This window comes from Sinohyriopsis cumingii, chromosome 8, assembly GCF_028554795.1.
Source record: "Sinohyriopsis cumingii isolate HCF-2022 chromosome 8, ASM2855479v2, whole genome shotgun sequence".
Taxonomy (NCBI): domain Eukaryota; kingdom Metazoa; phylum Mollusca; class Bivalvia; order Unionida; family Unionidae; genus Sinohyriopsis; species Sinohyriopsis cumingii.
The window spans coordinates 5,523,396-5,545,409 of record NC_142968.1 but is presented as its reverse complement, the minus strand read 5'-3'; the positions used below and the strand labels follow the sequence as shown (position 1 = coordinate 5,545,409).

Genomic DNA, 22,014 nt, shown 5'->3' with positions numbered 1-22,014 from the left:
TCATAAATAAACACATACACGAACTGCAATATTTAATCATCGTCTGAACCTCTTATAAGATCTGATCTTACATGAACAAGTGCTGCACACACAGCTAAAATGTCATCACAAAGTTTAAAAGATGAACCCGGGACAGTTTAAACGCTTTTATTCTTCTAATATAGCTATCTACATGGATTCCTATATGTGCAATGCGCCGTGTGAAGGTAACACCATCTGCACTCAACTGGGGCTTGCCTTTTAGTAAAGGCAGGAATGTTGAGCTTAATTTTCAGAGGAAACCGCAGGTCCTCTATTATAAAGCCAGGGTCTACCACGAATTCATGGCCTGGCAAGAGATTATTCAGGAAACAACATTTTTGAACAATAACTTTGTCACTAGCTCGACCACCAAATGCCTTTTATATGAATGTTATTTGACCATTTGGAGAATTCCAGCGAAGTATTTGGCAGTGTTGTGAGATTTAGAATTGCTGCTCCTTAGGTTTTCTTGCCATTGAATTTTCAGCACAGTCTGTTATTCATGTTGTACGTGGGTAGTATTCTCTGAAAGATTTCGGACAACATGCGCGTATAATTTCACGTGGCAGCCAAAAATCAAACACTTCAATTTATCTGCCATTACTTGAATCCAAGATTTAAAAATTGTAGGAGCCAGACTTACTGAAATTCCACATATTCGACTCGGGTCCTTATATAAAAGATTCAATTTAAGTTTCATCAAAACTAACATTATCTGATCTGCCAATTCTAATTGAGAGTTAACAGTGTTGAAACGAACCATACAGTTTCCCAATGTGAAGAATACCTGTTTGTTTACATCTGTAGAAAGGATGTAATCGCAGTTATTAAAGTTTCAGAAGCTGACATAGTGTTGCCATTTGTTTTGGTCTGCACCCCTTTTTCATTTGTCAAGGTTATCTTTGTTTGGATAAATTGTGTTTGAAAGGCTGTCCACTCCTTTGCATATGAATATTCACTTTGTTCTTTAAAGTCCGACTCAAGGTACTGAGAACGAACATAGTGTCTGGAATGGTCGTTAACAGGAATCCCAGTTGCATGGGAAAGTTCTTTTACTGAAGTATCGAATATTTACAGGTCTGGAGGGCCTTTTATTCCGTGGTCAGACTCAACAATAGTCTCTATCAATGTTCGTTATTTCACTTTCATATCTTCTTTGAAATTTTCCCATCTGCCAGGAGTTACTTCATTTTCAGATCCCAATGTAAGCGTTGGAAATAGATCTCTTTCGGTCGGCGTTCCATCAAAAAATGTACTGAACAAACAAAAGAAAATTTCGGTAGTATTTTCTTCTTTTAAGCGTTCATCCACTCGAGTTTCGGAGGCCCATCAGACGGCATAATATGATATTTGTAAGGAACTAAGCACGCGTATTCGCTGCGGATTTATTTGTGTGTTTTACATAAGGATTCTTTCCATTTATTTATTTTTCTTGAGCTGGTTATACATCCATTGACTGCACAGGAAGTTTTATCCACTCATTTTGTACTGTGCTTTTATATCCATCATAAAACATCAATACATGTACAATCGAGAAATTCGAGATGTAAACGCAAAATAGGTGACACTGCGACAATCTGATTAAAATCATATCTCCACTGTTATACATGAAGATCTGATAGCAACCACTTAGGGGTCATGTTCTGGCAACCTATGTTATTATTACAATCGCTAATTTTATCAGCCAATCAAATGAAGTCTCATAACTTCGCGTTTGGAGACGGATCAGTTTGGATGAATAGCATGAAAATGTACCGAACGAATTGATTCACGTTCGGAATTTTGAAAGCTGTATTTACATTGGCTAATTCAAAGGTCGCCCAGAACATGACCCATATGCGGTCGTCGTCAGATCTTCGCATACAATAGCGGAGATCCGATTTTGATCAGTCTGATACTGCGACAGACGCATTCGCAGGAGCTTCTGAATGTATCACACTCTATCCACCGATGCATTATTTTATTTCCACACGTTTTTCTAATTCCGCACTGGAGAAGAGGGTGTTAATTCCAGTACTGACTGTATCAGAGTCAAGTCTATAAAGAACTGAAATTTCATCAATATAATGCTGTTTTGTCATTTACAAATAGGATACGTTCCCCCCAAAAATATTCCTTTTACTACAAGGTTTGTCACTTTTGCTCATCCCAGTTCGTAAGTCGTGTATAAACTAAAGTATTAGTACAAGCCATGTTTTATGTCTGAACATAGCAACAGGCAAGAGTTAATCTCTTACGCAAGGTTACTGCGACCAGAGAGAAGATCCGGCATCGTTATTAGGTATAGGCGCTAGAGCGAGCGACTTCACACCTATATGTTACAAGACCAGAGGAACCGCGTTGGGGAAACAGTACGTGTTCTAAATCCGTCCTCGCGTGGACATACAGCGAAAAGGACACTGTCTGCTAAGTTTGATTGGATTGAATCAAAAATACATCGAATGGGAATTAAAACGGAGGGTGTGATAACAATCTCGATCCGAATTCTAACTTCTAACTACAAAGCGATTATTTAGCCTCACCTAGGAGGATTGGTGGGCAAGATAGTGTTACCACGAGAGAGCCACTCGTAGTTTTGCGGTAAAACTTAGAGATGAGATTCTAAGGACAACAAAGCCTCGTACAGGTCAATAAGTTTTTTGTTCGATTTTTCAGAATATTACGGCATTGTAATTTTAAATATGTGTAGCATGTATACCTAATTAAAAGTATCGTTTAGAACATATAATTATCTTTGTAGTGTTTAATTTACACGCGTATTTGAGAAATGAGGAGCTTAAGTATTATATAGAGAATTTTGTAGATGGTTAGCTTGTGATCAGAATTAATTTTGCACTTCGCTATTAGATCATTTCATAGTAAACAAGTGAATTTATTTATTCATGTGATATATTAGATTTTACACATGCTCGGCACAACAATCCGGTCATGCCAGAATTTTACTTTTCATTATTAACCAAACATAGCTTCCAAAAACGTATATACTCAATTCAATGTCAACCCATTTCAAGACTGGTTCCAATCTGCTACAGATAAATAGTACCCTGAGTCCTCAGCACTATAATTACCTTGCCACTCATCAGCTTCAAATTTCATACTGACAAATGAAACCAGTGTCACGCACGCACGTCCGCTTATTATAAAAACAACACTTGATTCGTATGTGAACAACATGAACACGGGCCACTGCATCAAGAGCTGCATACACGTTGTGGTTTGAAGTACAAGTCGGCGTTATACAACCTATTTCAATAACATCGACAGTCATATTTTCAGTATAGTGTGTAACGTTATACAGCGTCTTCATAAGAAAGGAGACACTGTTGAGTATTAGTAAATTAGATTTAGGTGATAAAGAAAGTCATTCACAGAATACGATACGCATCGGGGTTTTACAATAAAAGAGTGAGTTGTATATCTTCTGAGTCAGAGACAGTTTGCAGATAAAATATGCTCTCAGCAATGCGATTTATTTGTTCGTACTGAGAGGTCAATATCACGTCTAACATGTTATAGAGGTCAATATCATCCCTAACATGTTATAGAGGTCAATATTATCCCTAATATGTTATAGAGGAGGTCAATATCATCTCTAAAATATTATAGAGGTCAGTATCATCTCTAAAATGTTGTGGAGGCCAATATCATTCCTAACATGTTATAGAGGAGGTCAGTATCATCTCTAACATGTTATTGAGGTCAGTATCATCTCTAACATGTTATTGGGGTCAATATCATCTCTAACATGATATTGAGGTCAATATCATCTCTTACATGTTATAGAGGTCACAATCATTCCTAACATGTTATAGAGGTCAATATCATCTCTTACATGTTATAGAGGTCACAATCATTCCTAACATGTTATAGAGGTCAATATCATCTCTCACATGTTATAGAGGTCACAATCATTCCTAACATGTTATAGAGGTCAATATCATCTCTCACATGTTATAAAGGTGAATATCATCCCTAACATGTTATAAAGGTCAATTTCATCTCTCACATGTTATAGAGGTCAATATCATCCCTAACATGTTATAGAGGTCAATTTCATCTCTTACATATTATAGAGGTCAATATCATCTCTAACTTGATATAGAGGTCAATATCATCTCTTACATGTTATAGAGGTCAATATCATCTCTTACATGTTATAAAGGTGAATATCATCCCTAACATGTTATAATGGTGAATATCATCCCTAACATGCTATAGAGGTCAATTTCATCTCTCACATGTTATAAAGGTGAATATCATCTCTAACATGTTATAGAGGTCAATATCATCTCTCACATGTTATTCAGTGAATATCATCTCTAACATGTTATTGAGGTCAATATCATCTCTGACATGTTATAGAGGACAATATCATCCATAACATGTTATAGAGGTCAATATCATCTCTCACATGTTATAAAGGTGAATATCATCTCTAACATGTTATAGAGGTCAATATCATCTCTCACATGTCATTGAGGTCAATATCATCTCTTACATGTTATAGAGGTCACAATCATTCCTAACATGTTATAGAGCTCAATATCATCTCTCACATGTTATAAAGGTGAATATCATCCCTAACATGTTATAGAGGTCAATATCATCTCTAACATGTTATTGAGGTCAATATCATCTCTGACATGTTATAGAGGTCAATATCATCCCTAACATGCTATAGAGGTCAATTTCATCTCTCACATGTTATAAAGGTGAATATCATCTCTAACATGTTATAGAGGTCAATATCATCTCTCACATGTTATTCAGTGAATATCATCTCTAACATGTTATTGAGGTCAATATAATCTCTGACATGTTATAGAGGACAATATCATCCATAACATGTTATAGAGGTCAATATCATCTCTCACATGTTATAAAGGTGAATATCATCTCTAACATGTTATAGAGGTCTATATAATTTCTAACATGTTATGGAGGTTAGTATCATCTCTAACATGTTATTGAGGTCAATATTATCTCTAACATGTTATAGAGGTCAATATCATCCCTAACATGTTATAGAGGTCAGTATCATCTCTCACATGTTATTGAGGTCAGTATCATCTCTAACATGTTATTGAGGTCAGTATCATCTCTTACATGTTATTGAGGTCAATATCATCTCTTACATGTTATTGAGGTCAATATCATCCCTAACATGTTATAATGGTGAATATCATCTCTAACATGTGATAGAGGTTACTATTATCCCTAACATGTTATAAAGGTGAATATCATCTCTAACATGTTATTGAGGTCAATATCATCTCTGACATGTTATAGAGGACAATATCATCTCTGACATGTTATAGAGGACAATATCATCACTAACATGTTATAGAGGTCAATATCATCTCTCACATGTTATTGAGGTCAATATCATCTCTTACATGTTATAGAGGTCACAATCATTCCTAACATGTTATAGAGCTCAATATCATCTCTCACATGTTATAAAGGTGAATATCATCACTAACATGTTATAGAGGTCAATATCATCTCTCACATGTTATTGAGGTCAATATCATCTCTTACATGTTATAGAGGTCACAATCATTCCTAACATGTTATAGAGCTCAATATCATCTCTCACATGTTATAAAGGTGGATATCATCCCTAACATGTTATAGAGGTCAATATCATCTCTAACATGTTATAGAGGTCAATATCATCTCGAACATGTTATTGAGGTCAATCTCATGTTATTTCATGCATATATTGATTGCACACAAAGGCTATATCTCGTGAGTCACTGGTTCTTCCCGAGGTTTGACAGGGTTCGTCCTAAACCAATTTTAACAGGCCGCCATGTATTGCCTATCTTGTGTTGAAAAATGGCGTTAAACCCAACAACAACAACAACAACAAAGGCTATAATACACATTGACTAAAACGTTGTAAGAAAACATCTTATTCGATATCATACGTGCACATGCAAATTTTGCAAGTTAGGAACGTTGTAGTATTTGATTTATACTACCTTAGCTACGGAAAAACGTTATGTGTGCTATGTACATATATTTTGAACTTGCCTAATCGTCTGTTATAATCTTGATATAGTAACGAAATATAAATAACTATCTACACCATAAAACGCATAAAGTAGAAAGAAAACCTTACTTGTCATAAAAATGGAAACAGTTATCTGAGTTTTCACTGTATATCACCTCCTATAATAGTGTTAACCAACACTTCCAGAGTAATTAGATCTTGGTCATTCACGTGTGTTGCGGCGTTTTGGCCACTTGATACGCGTTGTACTGACAAAGTCTAAATTGAGAACGAAAGTAACTTTCGGGGAAAAAACCATATTTATCTCTAATCAGGCATATTTCTAATGCTTCATCACTTCCTGATATATTAAAATCTAAGGTATCATTAGTAGACATTCAGCATCTTTGGTTTTGCTCCTGGACCAGAAATATTTATTCACAAACGAGTAAATGGTCGTAGAACATTCGTTTACTTGTCGTATGACCTACATCTGCTTTGACAAAAAAAAAAAAACTATTTATAATACCCGAGTCTCAACATATAAAAAAGCAGTCGTGGTAAACAAAACCATAGTAAGAACGAAGATACATCTGTTTAAGGAAGCTATAAATCATTACTTATGCTTTCTACTGAAACACATCTATCGTGATTTCCCAGCTGGTAAGTGAACTCAAGACCAACTAGTGTTAAACCCATATTTTAAACACCAGACGGACTTAAGCTGCTGATCTGAAATAAAGTTCAAGGTAAAATTTAAGTATTTATTTGTAATTAAATAGTGTTCGTTTCTTGAAATCAGTGAGACCGATATATTTTTTATTTTAAATAGAAACCTCTCAAGTATAATGAATCTGACACGGTTTCATTCATAAAATTGACATTATAACTGGTGTGTGTGTGTGTGTATATATAGATATATATATATATATATATATATATATATATATATATATATATATATATATATATATATATATATACTTTTTATCTGCCAACCAAAAGCTAACTTTAATACTGTGGTCAGCAAACAAAGATTCCATGGAAAATTTTATGTTGATATATTGCAAATCGGAGTCTCTTTTGGCGAGTGATTACTGATTAAATGCCAACACCGCTTTGTTTCTTGAAAGGTTCAAGTGTCTTTCTATTCAAGTCACTTCGTGACGGGATCATTTTATGTTAGTAAGAAATTGCCGTAAAGTACAAGATTAGTAGTAGTAGTAGTGGCATAGGTACAAGATTAAAGTACTAGTAGTAGTAGTGGCATAGGTACAAGATTAAAGTACTAGTAGTAGTAGTGGCATAGGTACAAGATTAAAGTACTAGTAGTAGTAGTGGCATAGGTACAAGATTAATGTACTAGTAGTAGTAGTGGCATAGGTACAAGAGTAAAGTAGTAGTAGTAGTAGTAGTAGTAGTGGCATAGTTTGTAGTTATAGCTACAGTTACGTTGGTAGTAGTAATAAGATTATGAGTGCTATTCCTGTTCTTGCTATTTGTGGTGTTGATAGTGAAAGTGTAAGTATTATACTAGTTGTAGTGTCAGACGTTACTGTTGCTTCACTAGCATTGGTATAAATAAAACATATCAGCAGAATTACCAGTATAACCATGGTGGTTGTAAGTATGGCTTTTTCTGTGCTTGTTGTAGAAAATGAGACCGCTGGGGTGGCCTAAGTGATAATAACGTCCGCCTCGAAGCGGGAGGTCTCGGGTTCGAACCCTGGCCAGTAATGCCAAAGAATTATAGAAATGGTACTAAAAGCTGCCTCGCTAGGCGCTCAGCATTGAAAGGTTAGTGTTAGGACTGGTCGGCCTGGTTTCAGTATAATGTGGCTGTGTGAGACGTGGTGCTCCACGTCGGTGACATAATACCACAGTGCTAGACATCACTATAAACTTACCGTACTGCAGACATCGTAGCGATATGACTGAACAATTGTTAATCACACACACACACACACACATCACACAAAGAAGTCCTAGAGTTTGTATCAGTCGTCCTCGTCAATGCAGCAGCAGATAAGATGGCAGAAGACTGTTTAAATAATTTCCACCCACTACTCATTCAGTATGCATAATAAGTGGCAGGGATAGATAGCATGGGTATGATTTCGCTGTACGTATGACGAAGAAATAACGCCAATTAACTATGAAAAGAATTTTCATTGTTAAGGACCGTGTCACTACAGCGTACACGCACTGTACCTTCCCTAATTGTGTGCAACTTAATGTCATGGGGTATCTTTAACCTGACCGTAGAGCAGACACGTAAGTTAAATCTCCGTGATAGGTAACTATAAGTCCTCCCTACAAGTGAAGCACGAGGGTATTATTATGCCGTATTAGTTAACGACAAGTGAAATATAATGTTAACTATATTTTATCAAGGTAAAGATAACTAATTGTCACAGTAAACTTGACAAAGATAGACCCTTCCAATAAAACTAAAAATGCTGCACTTCAAGGTACATGATTGAAAGTAGATATGTTAAAACTCAGTTCAGGTATATACAGTAAGAGATAAAAATGGAAAGTATACATACCCATACAAATCTGGGTTGTTTGTCTGGTAATGCATCACCGCAAAGGGACTTCTTTGGTTTTACATAAAAACCAAACCCCTGTGTCTAACTGTAAAGCCGATAATCACGACAAGATTATAATCCAACAAAATATGTCACTGTGTGTGTGTGATTTGAATTAATAACGTAGATTTAAAAACATTTCAGTCACATCTCTACGATGTCTGCAGTGTGGCAGTTTGTAGTGATGTCTAGCACTTGGACATCATACCGTAGACTTGTAGGATCGAGTCCTACCCGTGACCTCCTGTCTCCCAAGCGGACGCTCTAAGCACTTAAGCCGCCGTTTTGGTCCCAATGCTAGGGAATACAATAAGGTCCAATTATGCATGAGACAAATAACTGCGCTATGTATGCAATCTGCATAAGACTCCATGATCTTTCCGATTTGCTTTGAAAAAGTGATGTCATTCACCAATTATGGGTTTGATGTTGGCAAAGCTTGTATGCCCAAGCATTCTTTCCTCATATTTTGCCGATATATAGGATTTACAGATTTACGTAATATTTGAACTCAGAAATTAGCAACATCTGAACAGATTTTTTCTTGCTTGATCTGCCCTTACTTTAGCCCTAATTTGACTTGGCAACAAACAGTGCATTATACTTGTTTCCACATTGGATGCACAAATCAAGAGATGTAAACAGAGGACATTCATGAGATTACACACCAACGTACAGAGGACGTCCTCGGTTGGAAAAATGGTAAAATCTTGCTTCTACCAACTATTTTAGCCTAAACTAACGTAAAATCATGATTAGTAGGAAGGTCCCCGTTTACACGTTTGGTGGTTGTTCACGATTTTTGAGTGTATCTTTCTTCCAAAGCTGGAGATACATACGCCCGAATCCATGTCCTCGATTGCCCGGTTGAAAACTTGTAGAGAGATCTCCGCTATCAAATTACACGTTGCGAAAAAAACATATTATCTACATTAGATCCAAGCATCAGGTACCAACTACTTATTTAAACTATAAGAAGAAACACTGGTGCCTATAACAGTCCTTGGTATTTTGTATTAATATTTCATGTATAGGAGACAATAGTGTTGGGAAACTCACGATACAGTCATACGATACACACATCCAATACAAGCAAATAAATCTACGACACGTACGAAAGAATTACATCAGAATGCTATAGCAAGTACGCATGAAGTCACTGCAGAGTTGTAATGAAATTGCTAATTATCCGACCAATCTGTAAAGTTAAAACGCGAGATCTTACACACGTAAAGATACTGAAAAGACATCCTTGATATGCAGATTTATTTTGTGATTATTAAATGAGCTGTATCCGCCCCATTTTCATCATTTGCCTACTTAGTATTCAAACAGAGGAGAGCATATGTGAATCAGGTGAAAAATCCTGTGTCAAACATTTATCATCAAGATGATCAGTCCCAAAATGAAACATTTAATTACAGGAATATGTTTTTCATTATCGTGCTCTTAAGACCTGCGAATTCACGTGCAAGCAATCATAAACTGTTGAATGCATTCAATGTTCATTTAAATGTATATATTTGTTTCTGCTGGTGATTTGATGACTTTGCTTAAGACATAATGAACTGTGTTTGTATCGATAGTTTTGTTGTAAACGAAGTCTTATTAAAACAAGACACAAAATGTAAACACAGGGCGTCAATCTATATTGTTCTCCCAAAATTAACTAGGTTTTTAACAAAACGCTCAAGATGTTCTACTGGACCAACTTGTATTTATAACTTAACAGAACATTTACTTAGAGCTGCATTAGACTGTAATATTCTTACTCATTTAGTCTTTTTTCAGCATGTTTTACACAGAAGGCGAAGCGGGGGAAAAAATGTTTAAAGCTTCCAATCAGAGATACATAACACCTTTACGTGGTACCTAGAATTAGCAAATGTATAAACTAAGTGATTTGGAAGGTGAACTAAGAGAGTGTTGTACCATAAAAGTATATTCTTGTTCTTTCATGGCTGCAAAACAATAAAACAGGATAAACTGTTTGTTAAAAGGTATTAGAAAATTACCCCCATCCACTAACTTTTTAAATACATGTACTCTCATAGAACTCTCTTCTTCACTTCTGTAATTACTGAACTTTAAAGCTATTTAGGAGGTTTCAATTTAGTTAACATAGATAAGTTGTTGTTTTTGTTGTTATCGATGTTTTAGTCTATCATTATTCTTTGTGTTGAGGTTGAGATAAAACACTATACAGATTACAACATAAATAATATTGTTTGCATCAGCAATTAATTCTACTGAATTGACTTGAAAAATACAGTCTCCGTGAAATACACAATATGGGTAACACAAACATTCGTTCTTATTTTCAACATTACATCTGCACATGCCAGAGAGAGAGAGAGAGAGAGAAGATTCGCGCGCGTATTATGCAACGAAGATATTACTCTGTTTTGTAAAAAAGCGATTAGTGATTGCCGATAAGGCGAGTTTCCTGCCATAAATGCAAAAATCCAGCCAAATAGTATTGTTACAAGCAGGGGTATTTGCTTGACCGAGCGGTGTCAAACCCTGGCGCCATTCCGCTAGAAGTCATAAGTCCCACTCAGCCACATAATCCTGACACCAGGCCGACCGGTCCGAGAGAGAGAGAGAGAGAGAGAGAGAGATATTACGCTATTTTTACTCTAAAAGCGAACAGTCATTGCCGGTAAGGCTGGTTTCCTGCCATAAATGCTCAAATCCAGCCAAATGGTAGTGTAAAAGGGGCGGGGAAGCCTCCATGGGGTTAAACGCGCCGAAGCAATTATGACAACCCTGCGCTAGAAAATAAATTGGTCTTCTTTATACAGCAAGCCTGCCCAGGTTACACAGGCCTTGTGAATGGCGGCCATTGTTGGATGCAGTTACACGCATGGTTTTAATGCAAGAATATTACTTTATTGGCACGTTCCTGTAAAAGTGTTCAATCCAATTCTTTGCTTTATTTTGGACTGGAACTACATAAAGAAAACAGGGTGCGTATTTTTTTTAAAACAACATAGTATAGACTATTATGGAGATTTATTATGTATATTTCATGATTCCCAGCAGTTGTTAATATCGCCTATTGTTAAGTTGTCAATGCTGTACGATAGGGGCTAAACGCCCCCCTGCAGGGGGCGTATTGCCCGATAATTGTTTAATTGATGTACCCTTTTTAACTAGCAGTTCATATGCCTAGAAGTATCATATACCTTTTTGCAGATGGTGCGAACTTACAGAAGGAAAATTGATCGAGGAAATTATGAGACACCAACTCTAAAAGCGGATCTTGAAGCAATTCATCCTAGAACTTCACTGAAAGCTGCTGCCAGGAATTATGGAATTCCAGCTAAAACTCTGCGTAGATATAGAGATTTGAAGGTTTCAAACCTGGAGTGTCAAAACTGGGAAGTAAGACTACTGTTTTCAAGCCTGCTTATGAGTTACTTCTAGTTGAACACATCCAGTCCTTGGAAAAGGTATTATTTCGACTGACCAGTATTGACATACGACTTAGCAGTTCATCTGAATATTAAAAACCATCCATCTCAAGGCAATGCAGCAGGTTTTGATTGGCTGAAAAGACATCAACATCAGAGCTCCAGAAGCAACCAGTGTCAGCAGAGCCATGGGCTTTAACCGGCCACAGGTAATCAGTTTTTACAAAGTATATAAGGAATCTCTTGACGCAACACTTGCTGATGGTCTCAGAATATGTAACATGGATGGAACAGGCATTAGTATTGTCTACAAGCCCGTAAATATCATTGCATCAAAAGGTGTTAGATCAGTTGGTAAAGTTACAAGCGGTGAACATGGTCAAACTATTACTGTAATATGTGCCATGAATGCGGCCGCTACTTTTGCACCGCCAGCATTTGTCTACCCACGTAAACGAATGGTTCCATCACTGATGAATGGCGCACCAGCCGAAGCACTGTGCTTGTGTAGCCAAGTGGGTGGACAGACAGCCATATTTCCTTGCAATGGATGGAACATTTCACGTGTTTTGTGAAATGTACGAAGGACTCTCCACAAAGTCTTCTTCTTTATGGGCATCATAGCCATAAAACGTTGGAAGATGTTGTCTATGCACGCGAGAAAGGGATATAACCTTTCTTCTCCTTTGCACACATCAGCTTTAGCCTCTTGATGTCTCATTTTTCAAGGCACTAGAAAGTGCTTTCAATATGGAGTCTGGAAACTGGATGACAAGCAATCCAGGAAAGCGAATAAGTACATTTGAAGTTGCTAAAGGAAAATCTGCAGCATATAACCGATCTGCCAGTTTGCAGAAAGCTGTCACTGGTTTTGAACACTGCGGACTTTGGCCTTTTAATCCAAATAAGTTCACAGATGACGATTTCGCTCCTTCTGTGGTAACTGATGAACCTCAGCCAGTATCAGTTGTAAATTAGAGAGCCCGACGGGTCCATTCTATACATAATTTTTTATTAATCAATGCAAGACCACAGATCTCACAACTTGCCAAATATATATTAACCGCACATCTGCATGGTTTCCCTTCGTTAACATTCCGTACCGTCAGCAGTTCGCTCCGTAGAAACTATACAACTATCCCTTAACACAGAGACTATTTTTGCTACGCCACTTTAGGCCAGTCAATTTATGATTTCAAGGCACATTTCGCCAGTACAACTGCATCACATTTGCCACCATGGCGACATAAATGGTATCTGCCGAGTCCCTTCTTGTTTATTCCTTTGAGCAATTTACCGGTCTCTTACCGTAAATACGTCCAATGCAGTCACACCACCATGGTACACCAGTAGGTTTTAATAGGGACTAAGGTACTCCAAGGACACTCTGGCGCTTTTGACCTAAAGTCACTAAAAATGAACCATGGCATCATGGAAACTCACTAACACGTTGCTTCTATTAACTGGCTAATTATTTCGGGAAAAGGAGTATTTCCATTGCACCGAGTTCCAATAATCAAACAAGTAATCACACAAATCTAAGAACTCCTTACAACGGGGCACTATAACCAAATGCGCATGATCCAAATTTATTACCGCATGATCTCCAAAGCAGTGGATTAGTCCTACTAAAATCTAATTACAGGACAATCAGTCAATCAATACATTTATCAGTCAGTCAATAACAGCAAGATATATATTCAAATGGAGGTTACAGTTACCTAATATTAGTATGTGATTCGGATTTGATATTAACGTAGCTTTAATAATCTTTCAGTCTTATCGCTATGATGTCTGCATTGTGGCAGTTTACAGTGATGTCGCCCACTGGGGCATCACGCTGCAGACATGTAGCACGATGTCCCACCCAGTCACATTATTCTGACATCAGGCCGACTAGTCCTAACACTAACCTCTTAATGCTGAGCGCCTAGCGAGGCAGCTGTTAGTACCAGTTTTATGTCTTTGTTATGACTTGGCCTTGGTTCGAACCCGCAACCTTCCGTATCTTAGGTGAACGCTGTAGCATCTAGGCCACCAGAGCGGTCGTATTGATTGTAGTGTTAATATAGTATAGATTTTGATACACTGAAAATGAAATAAAACAATAGTTTTCACTGATACATATATTACTATTGTTTTCATAATTATTTATCGCTCGATTGATCAAAAATAGATTGTTCTGGCTAACGATAAACACCGATGATGACCAAATATCAGGACCAGGTTTTTATGTGGCTCCACCTGTTCGAAAGTTAACTGGCTACGATCCCTCATTACATCAACAAAATGAAACTTAACATGACATCTAAATGACTAACTTTCTCGTAGAAATAGAGTTACAAAATTTATGCAAAATTCAATTAACCGTTCTGTTATACGGACAAAACAAATTTCAGCATAATCGAGTGTCTGTTCTAACTCAAATAGCCGGCATGTCAGCATCATATGGCTGCTTCCGGACTTTTCAAAATCACCGTTGGTGATAGGTTGGAGTCGCCGTATTTATTTCTCTCTCTCTCTCTCTCTCTCTCTCTCTCTCTCTCTCTCTCTCTCTTGGTGTTAGTATTTACCGTCATGGTGGTGTAACGTGCTTTTTTCCACTGTGCAGTACAGGTATGGAGCTATTTTCCTTTTTAATATAATATCCAACCTAAATACGCGTGAGGATTTTCCATCATGCTGGTATCAAACACTATTCCCACTCTGTTTATGTCAGATATTGTCTTATTGCCATTCAAAAAAGTAAGCTATAGGAGGTTTGAAACCTGATCTGGACACAAATAATGTATTAGCATGTATTTATTTATTTTCTAGCGGTTATTCTCACTCTTAACTGGAACTTTCACATAATTAGACCTCTTCGATAAACCATTACACCCCGCCGTGTGCTGTAAATTACTAAGTCGGTCGGCACACGCTCTAAATGCTAAAACCATAGATCATAATTTGAAAAGAATTCACAACGTAATTGCAAAAGCGAATTAATGGACTTTACTGTTTGTCCTAACGAAGTTGCGTTTGATAATTAGCGATTCATTGACATACATTTACAGACAGAAAAATATATTCTCAGCATACATGATAGAAGTCACTTAAGACATGTAAATTTATTCTCACAAGTAGTGTAAGATAAAATGCATGAAATCTTTAGGATATATGATTCCTGTAAAATCCAAGACAAAAAAGTAAATTCGCACAATACGTATCAGAGTAATGCAAGAAATCCATAAAATACATGACTTCTATTATCTTTAAGACAGATGAATGTACAATTATTTTCTGGTGAATTTTAAATGAATAAATTCAACAAATAACTACGGTGGGGGGGGGGATTTTTATCGATCTACGGAAACATTAGTTTTGGCCAGAGAACAATTAATGAGATTTATGGGGACATGTGCTTGTTAAATCGCTATACTGCAGGGATTCCAACTGTCTGGTCGGTAGTGGTAGAGATTTTTGAATTAATCATTCGTTCACTTAACCGCGAGACGGACTATTAGAGACACTGCTAACTTCGATTTCATAGTGGAATTGTCAATCTTGAAGAATTCCAGAAACCGTTAGTCGAAAACACAGAAGGTCAAATTGACCCCAGATTTGGCGCCTAGTTATAAAAGGCGGTAAATATACTTCATCCTGATTGGTTACGTTAAATAGGAAATTTCCTGCATGTAAATATCCCCCCACCCCCATCAAAAAATCTAATTAGTCTAATCTATGCTGCAAGAGTAAATGAATAAGGGTTCTGAGAGTCAATTTGCAAGAAATTCTCTCGTAAAACATTTGTCCAAGGGACCGAATGTCTGGAAGGTCGACGGACTCAATTTTGGCGGTATAAACTCAAAACGCTGGAAAGCACAAAAGGTATTTGCGTCAAATTCATGAGATTCGTTGATTACAATATAATATTTTGCTTGAATTATTTGATAACATGCACATGAAATTAGTTGTTTAAATTAGTAGATCAATTCTCTTGATAGAAGTATAATTGTGTTGAGTTTATATATATGAATTCGTAAAATATTCTTCTTTGTATAAGGTTGTCGAATTGTTTAAATCTGTAGTCTTGTTTGCATAGGAATTAGGTTCTAAGAATTTCATGTATTACTTTAGTTATTCTGAGTTATGAGAACTGTGTGAATTCACTGATGTTAGGTAATTTCATGTATGCTAAAGACTTGAATGTGCGTATTCGCTGAACATAAGGTACTTACGCCAGGTAGTGAATTTCATTCATTCATTTGGATAATTGAAACGAGAGCGGAACTTCTGAGAACGGAACTGTTATGTCTCGTGTGTTAATGCGAAGTGATGAATTAGCCATTAGGAAGTACACTAATCTTATGAAAATAGGTTTGTTTTGGTCTGCCATGCTTGGCCCGATTAAATATCCTTTGGTATCGGTTTTAATACCGATAGTAAGATCTGATAACGAGAGGGGAGTAATGATCTGTTCCCAGTATAATAACCGACAGAAAAGTTAGGTTGTTCTCTGCTTGTTTTCAATCGGGAAAATAGCTCTTCAGACGTATTCCCATAAGTATCCTCAGATGTACCTACGCATTTACGTATCCATGTATCTGTGTATTTACATGCTTATATATCCACCTACCCACACAAAGGTTTAGGTCCGAAAGGAGGCGAGACAGTAGGGAGGATGGGAGAGAAAAAGAGAGGAAAAAGGCGAAAGGACAGATAACAGCTACAGTGAAATTGGAGTGTACCAGATATTAGCAGGTTATGCAATTGTACAAGGCAAGGACTTCGATTGTTCACTTGATCGTATGATGAACTAATTCTATCAGTGAAACAGATCAGCTGTTTTTATAAGTATATTTGTGTTTTGAAATTCGGTGAAAGATTTATTCCAAAAAGAAGTGCATCTTCCTAATGTATTGTGTATTGTGTTATCACCATTGTTCATGCAATTGATTAAATTCTGACTTTTAATGGACGGGGCCTCGAGTCTTTCTGTTCTATATATCTGCTCAGATCTCTATTTATTCTACCTATAAGGTTACTCGATCCGGGCAATAACACAGATGGGGATCATCTCCTAGATTACGAGAACCTAAAAAAGCGGACACCCTGAAAGACGGTACAATCCGCCAATCAACCCTCACCCTTTACAAAGAGTGGGGGCGTTTACATTACTAACGTACATCACATCTGTGATTGAGACTATATAGTTGTGCCTCCCGTAGCCTTCGCTCGCATATCATCAGAAAAGTTCCTTTGTCTCTTCTCTTGTTTCGGATCTCTTAAAGTTTCAGACCCCGTGTCCTTTGGACAATTGCTGAAGGAAGAACACTTCCCACTCGCTCAGAGTTAAAAACTCCTTGTGTGATACTTAAAGAAATTGCGTCTGAGAAACACACATCTTCGTTCATCTTAGCCAATCAAGATTACGTTTTCTAACTGCCAAAAACATTTTACCACTCTCATCGAAGTCAGAATAATTCTCCCTTTACCGCCTTTATTAATAACCATTCTGGGAAATAGCAATTATGCCAATTTGCCGTATTTAATCTTACGTTAACATTGGCCTCTTCTATCCGTCTGGTCGTTATCGAATTCGCTCGTGCCTCATAAAGCGAGAGTTTAGCTATTGAAAGGTGCCAAGTTATTGCGAGCCTAGACCATACGTCCATCATAATGGTTACTTGACCACGACAGACTGTGCTGTGAAATGATCTACAAAACATTGCATCAATACATCCATAAATAGCGAATCTTTGCAATTAGTACAAGGTGGTATTTGAAGGGGTGGAAGTAACACAGTCAGTACAAATTTCTCGTAGTATTCTTTATATTGTGCATACAGGATTACGGACCTATTAGGTCACGTGATATTCCGACGTATGCATCTTTGACCTGTTTAGAAGCGTGATTGATTATAAATATAGGTGATGTGTACATCATGTACCTTTGCAGTGATAATAATAATGATAAAGCGATTTTATATTTAGACATATACAAAGCAAGGTTGAGTAACAAGAAAGAAAAACAAATTCCCAGCCTCACGCTATCAATTATTCAACTCGATACATATACATACATCTGGCTTACGTCAAATTGTATTTTATAAATATATTTATTTTGAGCACTTTAGAAAGACACAATGTGCGTGCCGCATTCTATTTCTATCTTTTTTTGACCTAAATAATTTAATAATAGGTTCGTGTTAGCCATGGACATGTATGAATGGCACGCATACAATATTCATTGATCGGTTGATACCGTGGTAGCCAAGCAAATATTTCACATGCGTCAGGGCCATTATTTGTCTGACATTTGTATGATAAAAAAATAGGTGTACATACGTTTATTCACAAAAAGACATGCTTTTGCACAAACAAATGCAGACATTTTTGGAATCTATCCAAAAAAAAAGACGAGAAAATAATAAGGTTAGCCTTACAATCGCCGACAAATGATTAGACCCAGAGCCGGCCATACGCCGATTAAACCGATTTGGCCCAATCGGGACCCACGCTCACAAACAGAAAAAGTAATTTTACAGCGATGGAAGAAAATTTGAGTTCAATATCATATAAAACGAGTTTAAAAGTTTATATCCAAACTGCTTTGCTCACGTGGGGATCCGCGCGTAATAATCCAAATAGTGCCCTGCATTTGCTATGGTCGATATATCTTTAGTCCGAATCATCAAATACGATTGTATAGTATGACTTATACAAAGATGCAGTCCATCTACAGGAGTTACGTCGGGGCCGGCGCTACCTTATAGGCAAACTAGGCAGCCGCATCGGGCGCTGATTTCAGGGGGCGCATATTTAATTTTTTTATTGTTTATAAATTTGGAAATTGATATTTTCCGGGGGGGGGGGGGGGCGGGCGCCAGAATCTAACCTTGCCTAGGGCGCCAGATAGTCTGGCTGGGTCTGGCGCCGGCCCTGAGTTACATACAACTAATACCTGACAATATCAAATTATTTATTTTAAAAGAAATAAACAACAAACAAATAAACAAGAAAAAGACGATACAAAAGTAAACCTTTTATCCACTATGTGAAAACCACTTAAAATTGTTAGTGTAGACGTCTCAAAGCGAAGACGATCTGCAAGAGCGATATATTGTGACACGACCTTCGTGCTCTGACTGCTTCTTAATACACGGACAGAGCAAGCTAACATATATTTCGGGTTTGGGAATTTTGGAAGGAGGTGAAAAGCGTTAGTAGTGAATAGGGACGATTCAGCGACAATGGAAATTAGCATTACAGACCCCCCCCCCCCCCCGGGACTGTTTAGCGACTATGCAAATTTAACATTAACCAACCTGGGACTGTTCAGCGACTATGTAAATTTAACATGGACGAAAAATCGTGGGACTGTTTAGCGACAAGGGAAATTAACATGGGAAATAGATTTTGGGACTGTTGAGCGACAAGGGGAATTGAACATGGGAATATGGGACTGTATAGCGTCAAAGGATTTAAACAGGGTGGGACTGTATAGCGTCAAGGGAAATTTAACATGGGATTTTTTTTTTAAAAAATAAATAAAAAAAATAAAAAAAGGGTAGGCAATTGAAAGTCGATCTCTTTTCGAGACCTATGAGTGGCCCTGAAAAGGGCCTTTGGGTTTATGTTAATGTATCTATTAACATAAAGGGCACCGCATTGGTCTTCTTCTTGTCCTTAGGCTGCGTCTCACTGTAGGACCGTAAATCCGGACTCTTTTGAGGCATCCTTGTCTTTCTACGTAGATCCTACGTATCCACAGACTGGTGTCTGTCCTGTGGACAACTGTCCACATGGATCGGACATACATGGGTATGTCCGTCCGGAACATCATTGAAGACACAAGCGTAGAACATTGCACATCGGTCCACATCTTGAGGCACCGAGAACAGGTGAATCAATGCAGTGAACTGCACTTATTTATAGGTAGAGGTAGAATTGAAACGGATTGAGTTTGTTGACCAATTCAAACACGCGTTACAAAATTCAGTCAGCCCGCATCCAATCCGAAGAGAGCAGTCTGTGACGTCACGTGGTCTATATAGATTCGCTAGCGCCTGTGTGCAGTCAATATATGCGACAGTGATTCAACATGACGGAAACTCAGAAAACGATCCATTGGGGTGCACCAGCAGTGGAGACCGCCCAAGGGAACCCGGACTTACTTTCAGAAGAGGTAAATTGGGATTTTGTGGATTTTCTCTCCTCGCAAGAATTTGTTCCGGAACCTTCGTCACCTTCATTACCGCAATTGAAGAATTTTAGACAGAGACAGAAAGAAGAATTGGAGAAATTTATACAACGACAAAAGGAAGCGGAACAAGCTTTTCTCCTACAGCAACAGCAGCAAGAAGAAGAGGTAAGAAAAAAAAACAAGAAGAAGAAGAAGTAGCAGCAAAGAAATAAGAGGGTGAAAATCAAACGGTCACTGTACTGTTGGACATTTTAGCGGAGTTAAGAAGTCTGAAACAAATGTATCAGACTTCTTTATTACGACCGAAGAGAATACGACCTTCCCGAGCTAAACACGTCAACCCTGTGACTAAGCCTACCGTACCACCCTTAGTGACTTCAACCCAATCATCATCATCAACAGTACGCAGTCCAGAAGTAGGCCTTGGCCGTGGCAAAGGCTTAAGGCAGTTAAAGTTGATTGCTTAAACTCACCCCTACACCAAAAACCAAAGGCCCTTTTCAGGGCCACCCAAGTAGTAAATGGGGATACCCTAGCCTCAATGGGAATTAGCATTACAGGACCCCCCTGGGACAATCTAGCCTCAATGGAAATTTAACATGGAGAAAAATCGTGGGACAATCTAGCCTCAAGGGGAATTTAACATGGGAAAAAGTCTTGGGACGCTCTAGCCTCAAGGGGAATTGGACATGGGAAAAAGTTTTGGGTCACTCTAGCCTCAAGGGGAATTGAACATGGTTTTTTTTTTTAAAAAAAAAAAATTTAAATTTAAATTTAAATTTAAATTTAAAAAAGGGGCAGGCAATTGAAAGGCTATCTCTTTTCGAGAAATATGGCTGGCCCTGAAAAGGGCCTTTGGTTTCTCTTCTTCTGCTTCTAATTTCTTCTTTTTCTTAACCAACTTCTTATTTTCTCTCCTACACTCTTTTTCTTCTTTTTTTTCTCCTCCTCCTCTTCTTTCTTCTCTTCCTCCTCTTCTTTCTTCCTCTTCTCATTTTCTTCTTCTTTTTCAATTTTTTCGTTCCATTTGCGTATTCTTATCCTTTCCTCTTCATCCTGCTTCTCCTCCTTTATCTCTTTCATGACACCACTTATCATATCCTTTACCTTTCTTAAGTTATTAATTTCCATCTTTACACGATGGGGACTATAGGAATAGTGGTCTTCAGCGAGTCTTATTAACATCTGCTCCATCATTCCTAAATTGTCCAAAACGTCTTGCAATGTTTGCATTTTGTCAATTTGGTTAGAAGCCATCTTCTTTGTAGAATGGTTTGAACGACGAATACTGTGGGTTCTTATAGTGAAAGCGCGGACGTGAAGGAAAACATCCCCCTAAAACATAAAATTGATCTTACCTAGATCATGACCCAACAACGCGCGGACGTGAAGGAAAACATCCCCTACTTTCTCATTTCATATAATAAAACCAAAACTATACTCTCCACATACGCTAAGAAACAATAAATAATCCCATAATCTACTATTCACACAAACATACCTGAGCTCTTACAAACACAAACACACAAACACATAACCTCACACAATGAAAAAAGAGTTAGTGTTTATATTCACACTACTCTACCTACACACATTGGCAAATTGATCGTTATTTCTTTTCTAGAGTATTGGGTAGCCCTGGAAAGGGCTGGTTTTTTTGGAACTTCATGGACACCTGGTTAATGGTGACACCTTCCAGGCCTGGCGCCGCATACACATCTTGTCCCCCAGTTACTTTTTACCTTTTGGGGGGAGAGAGCAGAGGCAGGATATGTGGCTTCAGAATCCCAATTTTCGGTTT

At 37.6% G+C, this 22,014-nt stretch overlaps 1 protein-coding gene across 4 annotated transcripts in view; it reads right to left on the bottom strand.

Moving 5' to 3' along the window:
* Positions 1-8,812, bottom strand: part of LOC149792887 (uncharacterized) — a 36,830-nt gene extending 28,018 nt beyond the window's left edge. Inside the window, exon 1 of one of the 4 annotated variants that reach the window (XR_016422659.1) lies at positions 7,624-7,863. Coding sequence is in view for 2 of the 4 variants with exons in the window: in XM_089966701.1 (XP_089822827.1) it covers positions 8,569-8,603 (35 nt within the window). In the remaining 2 variants the exon portion in view is untranslated. Of the gene's footprint in view, positions 1-6,148; positions 6,561-7,623; positions 7,864-7,926; positions 8,279-8,568 lie in introns of those variants that run through there. The other 3 variants (XR_016422658.1, XM_089966701.1, XM_089966702.1) reach the window with 3 other exon arrangements.
* Between the last annotated feature and the right edge of the window lie 13,202 nt (positions 8,813-22,014).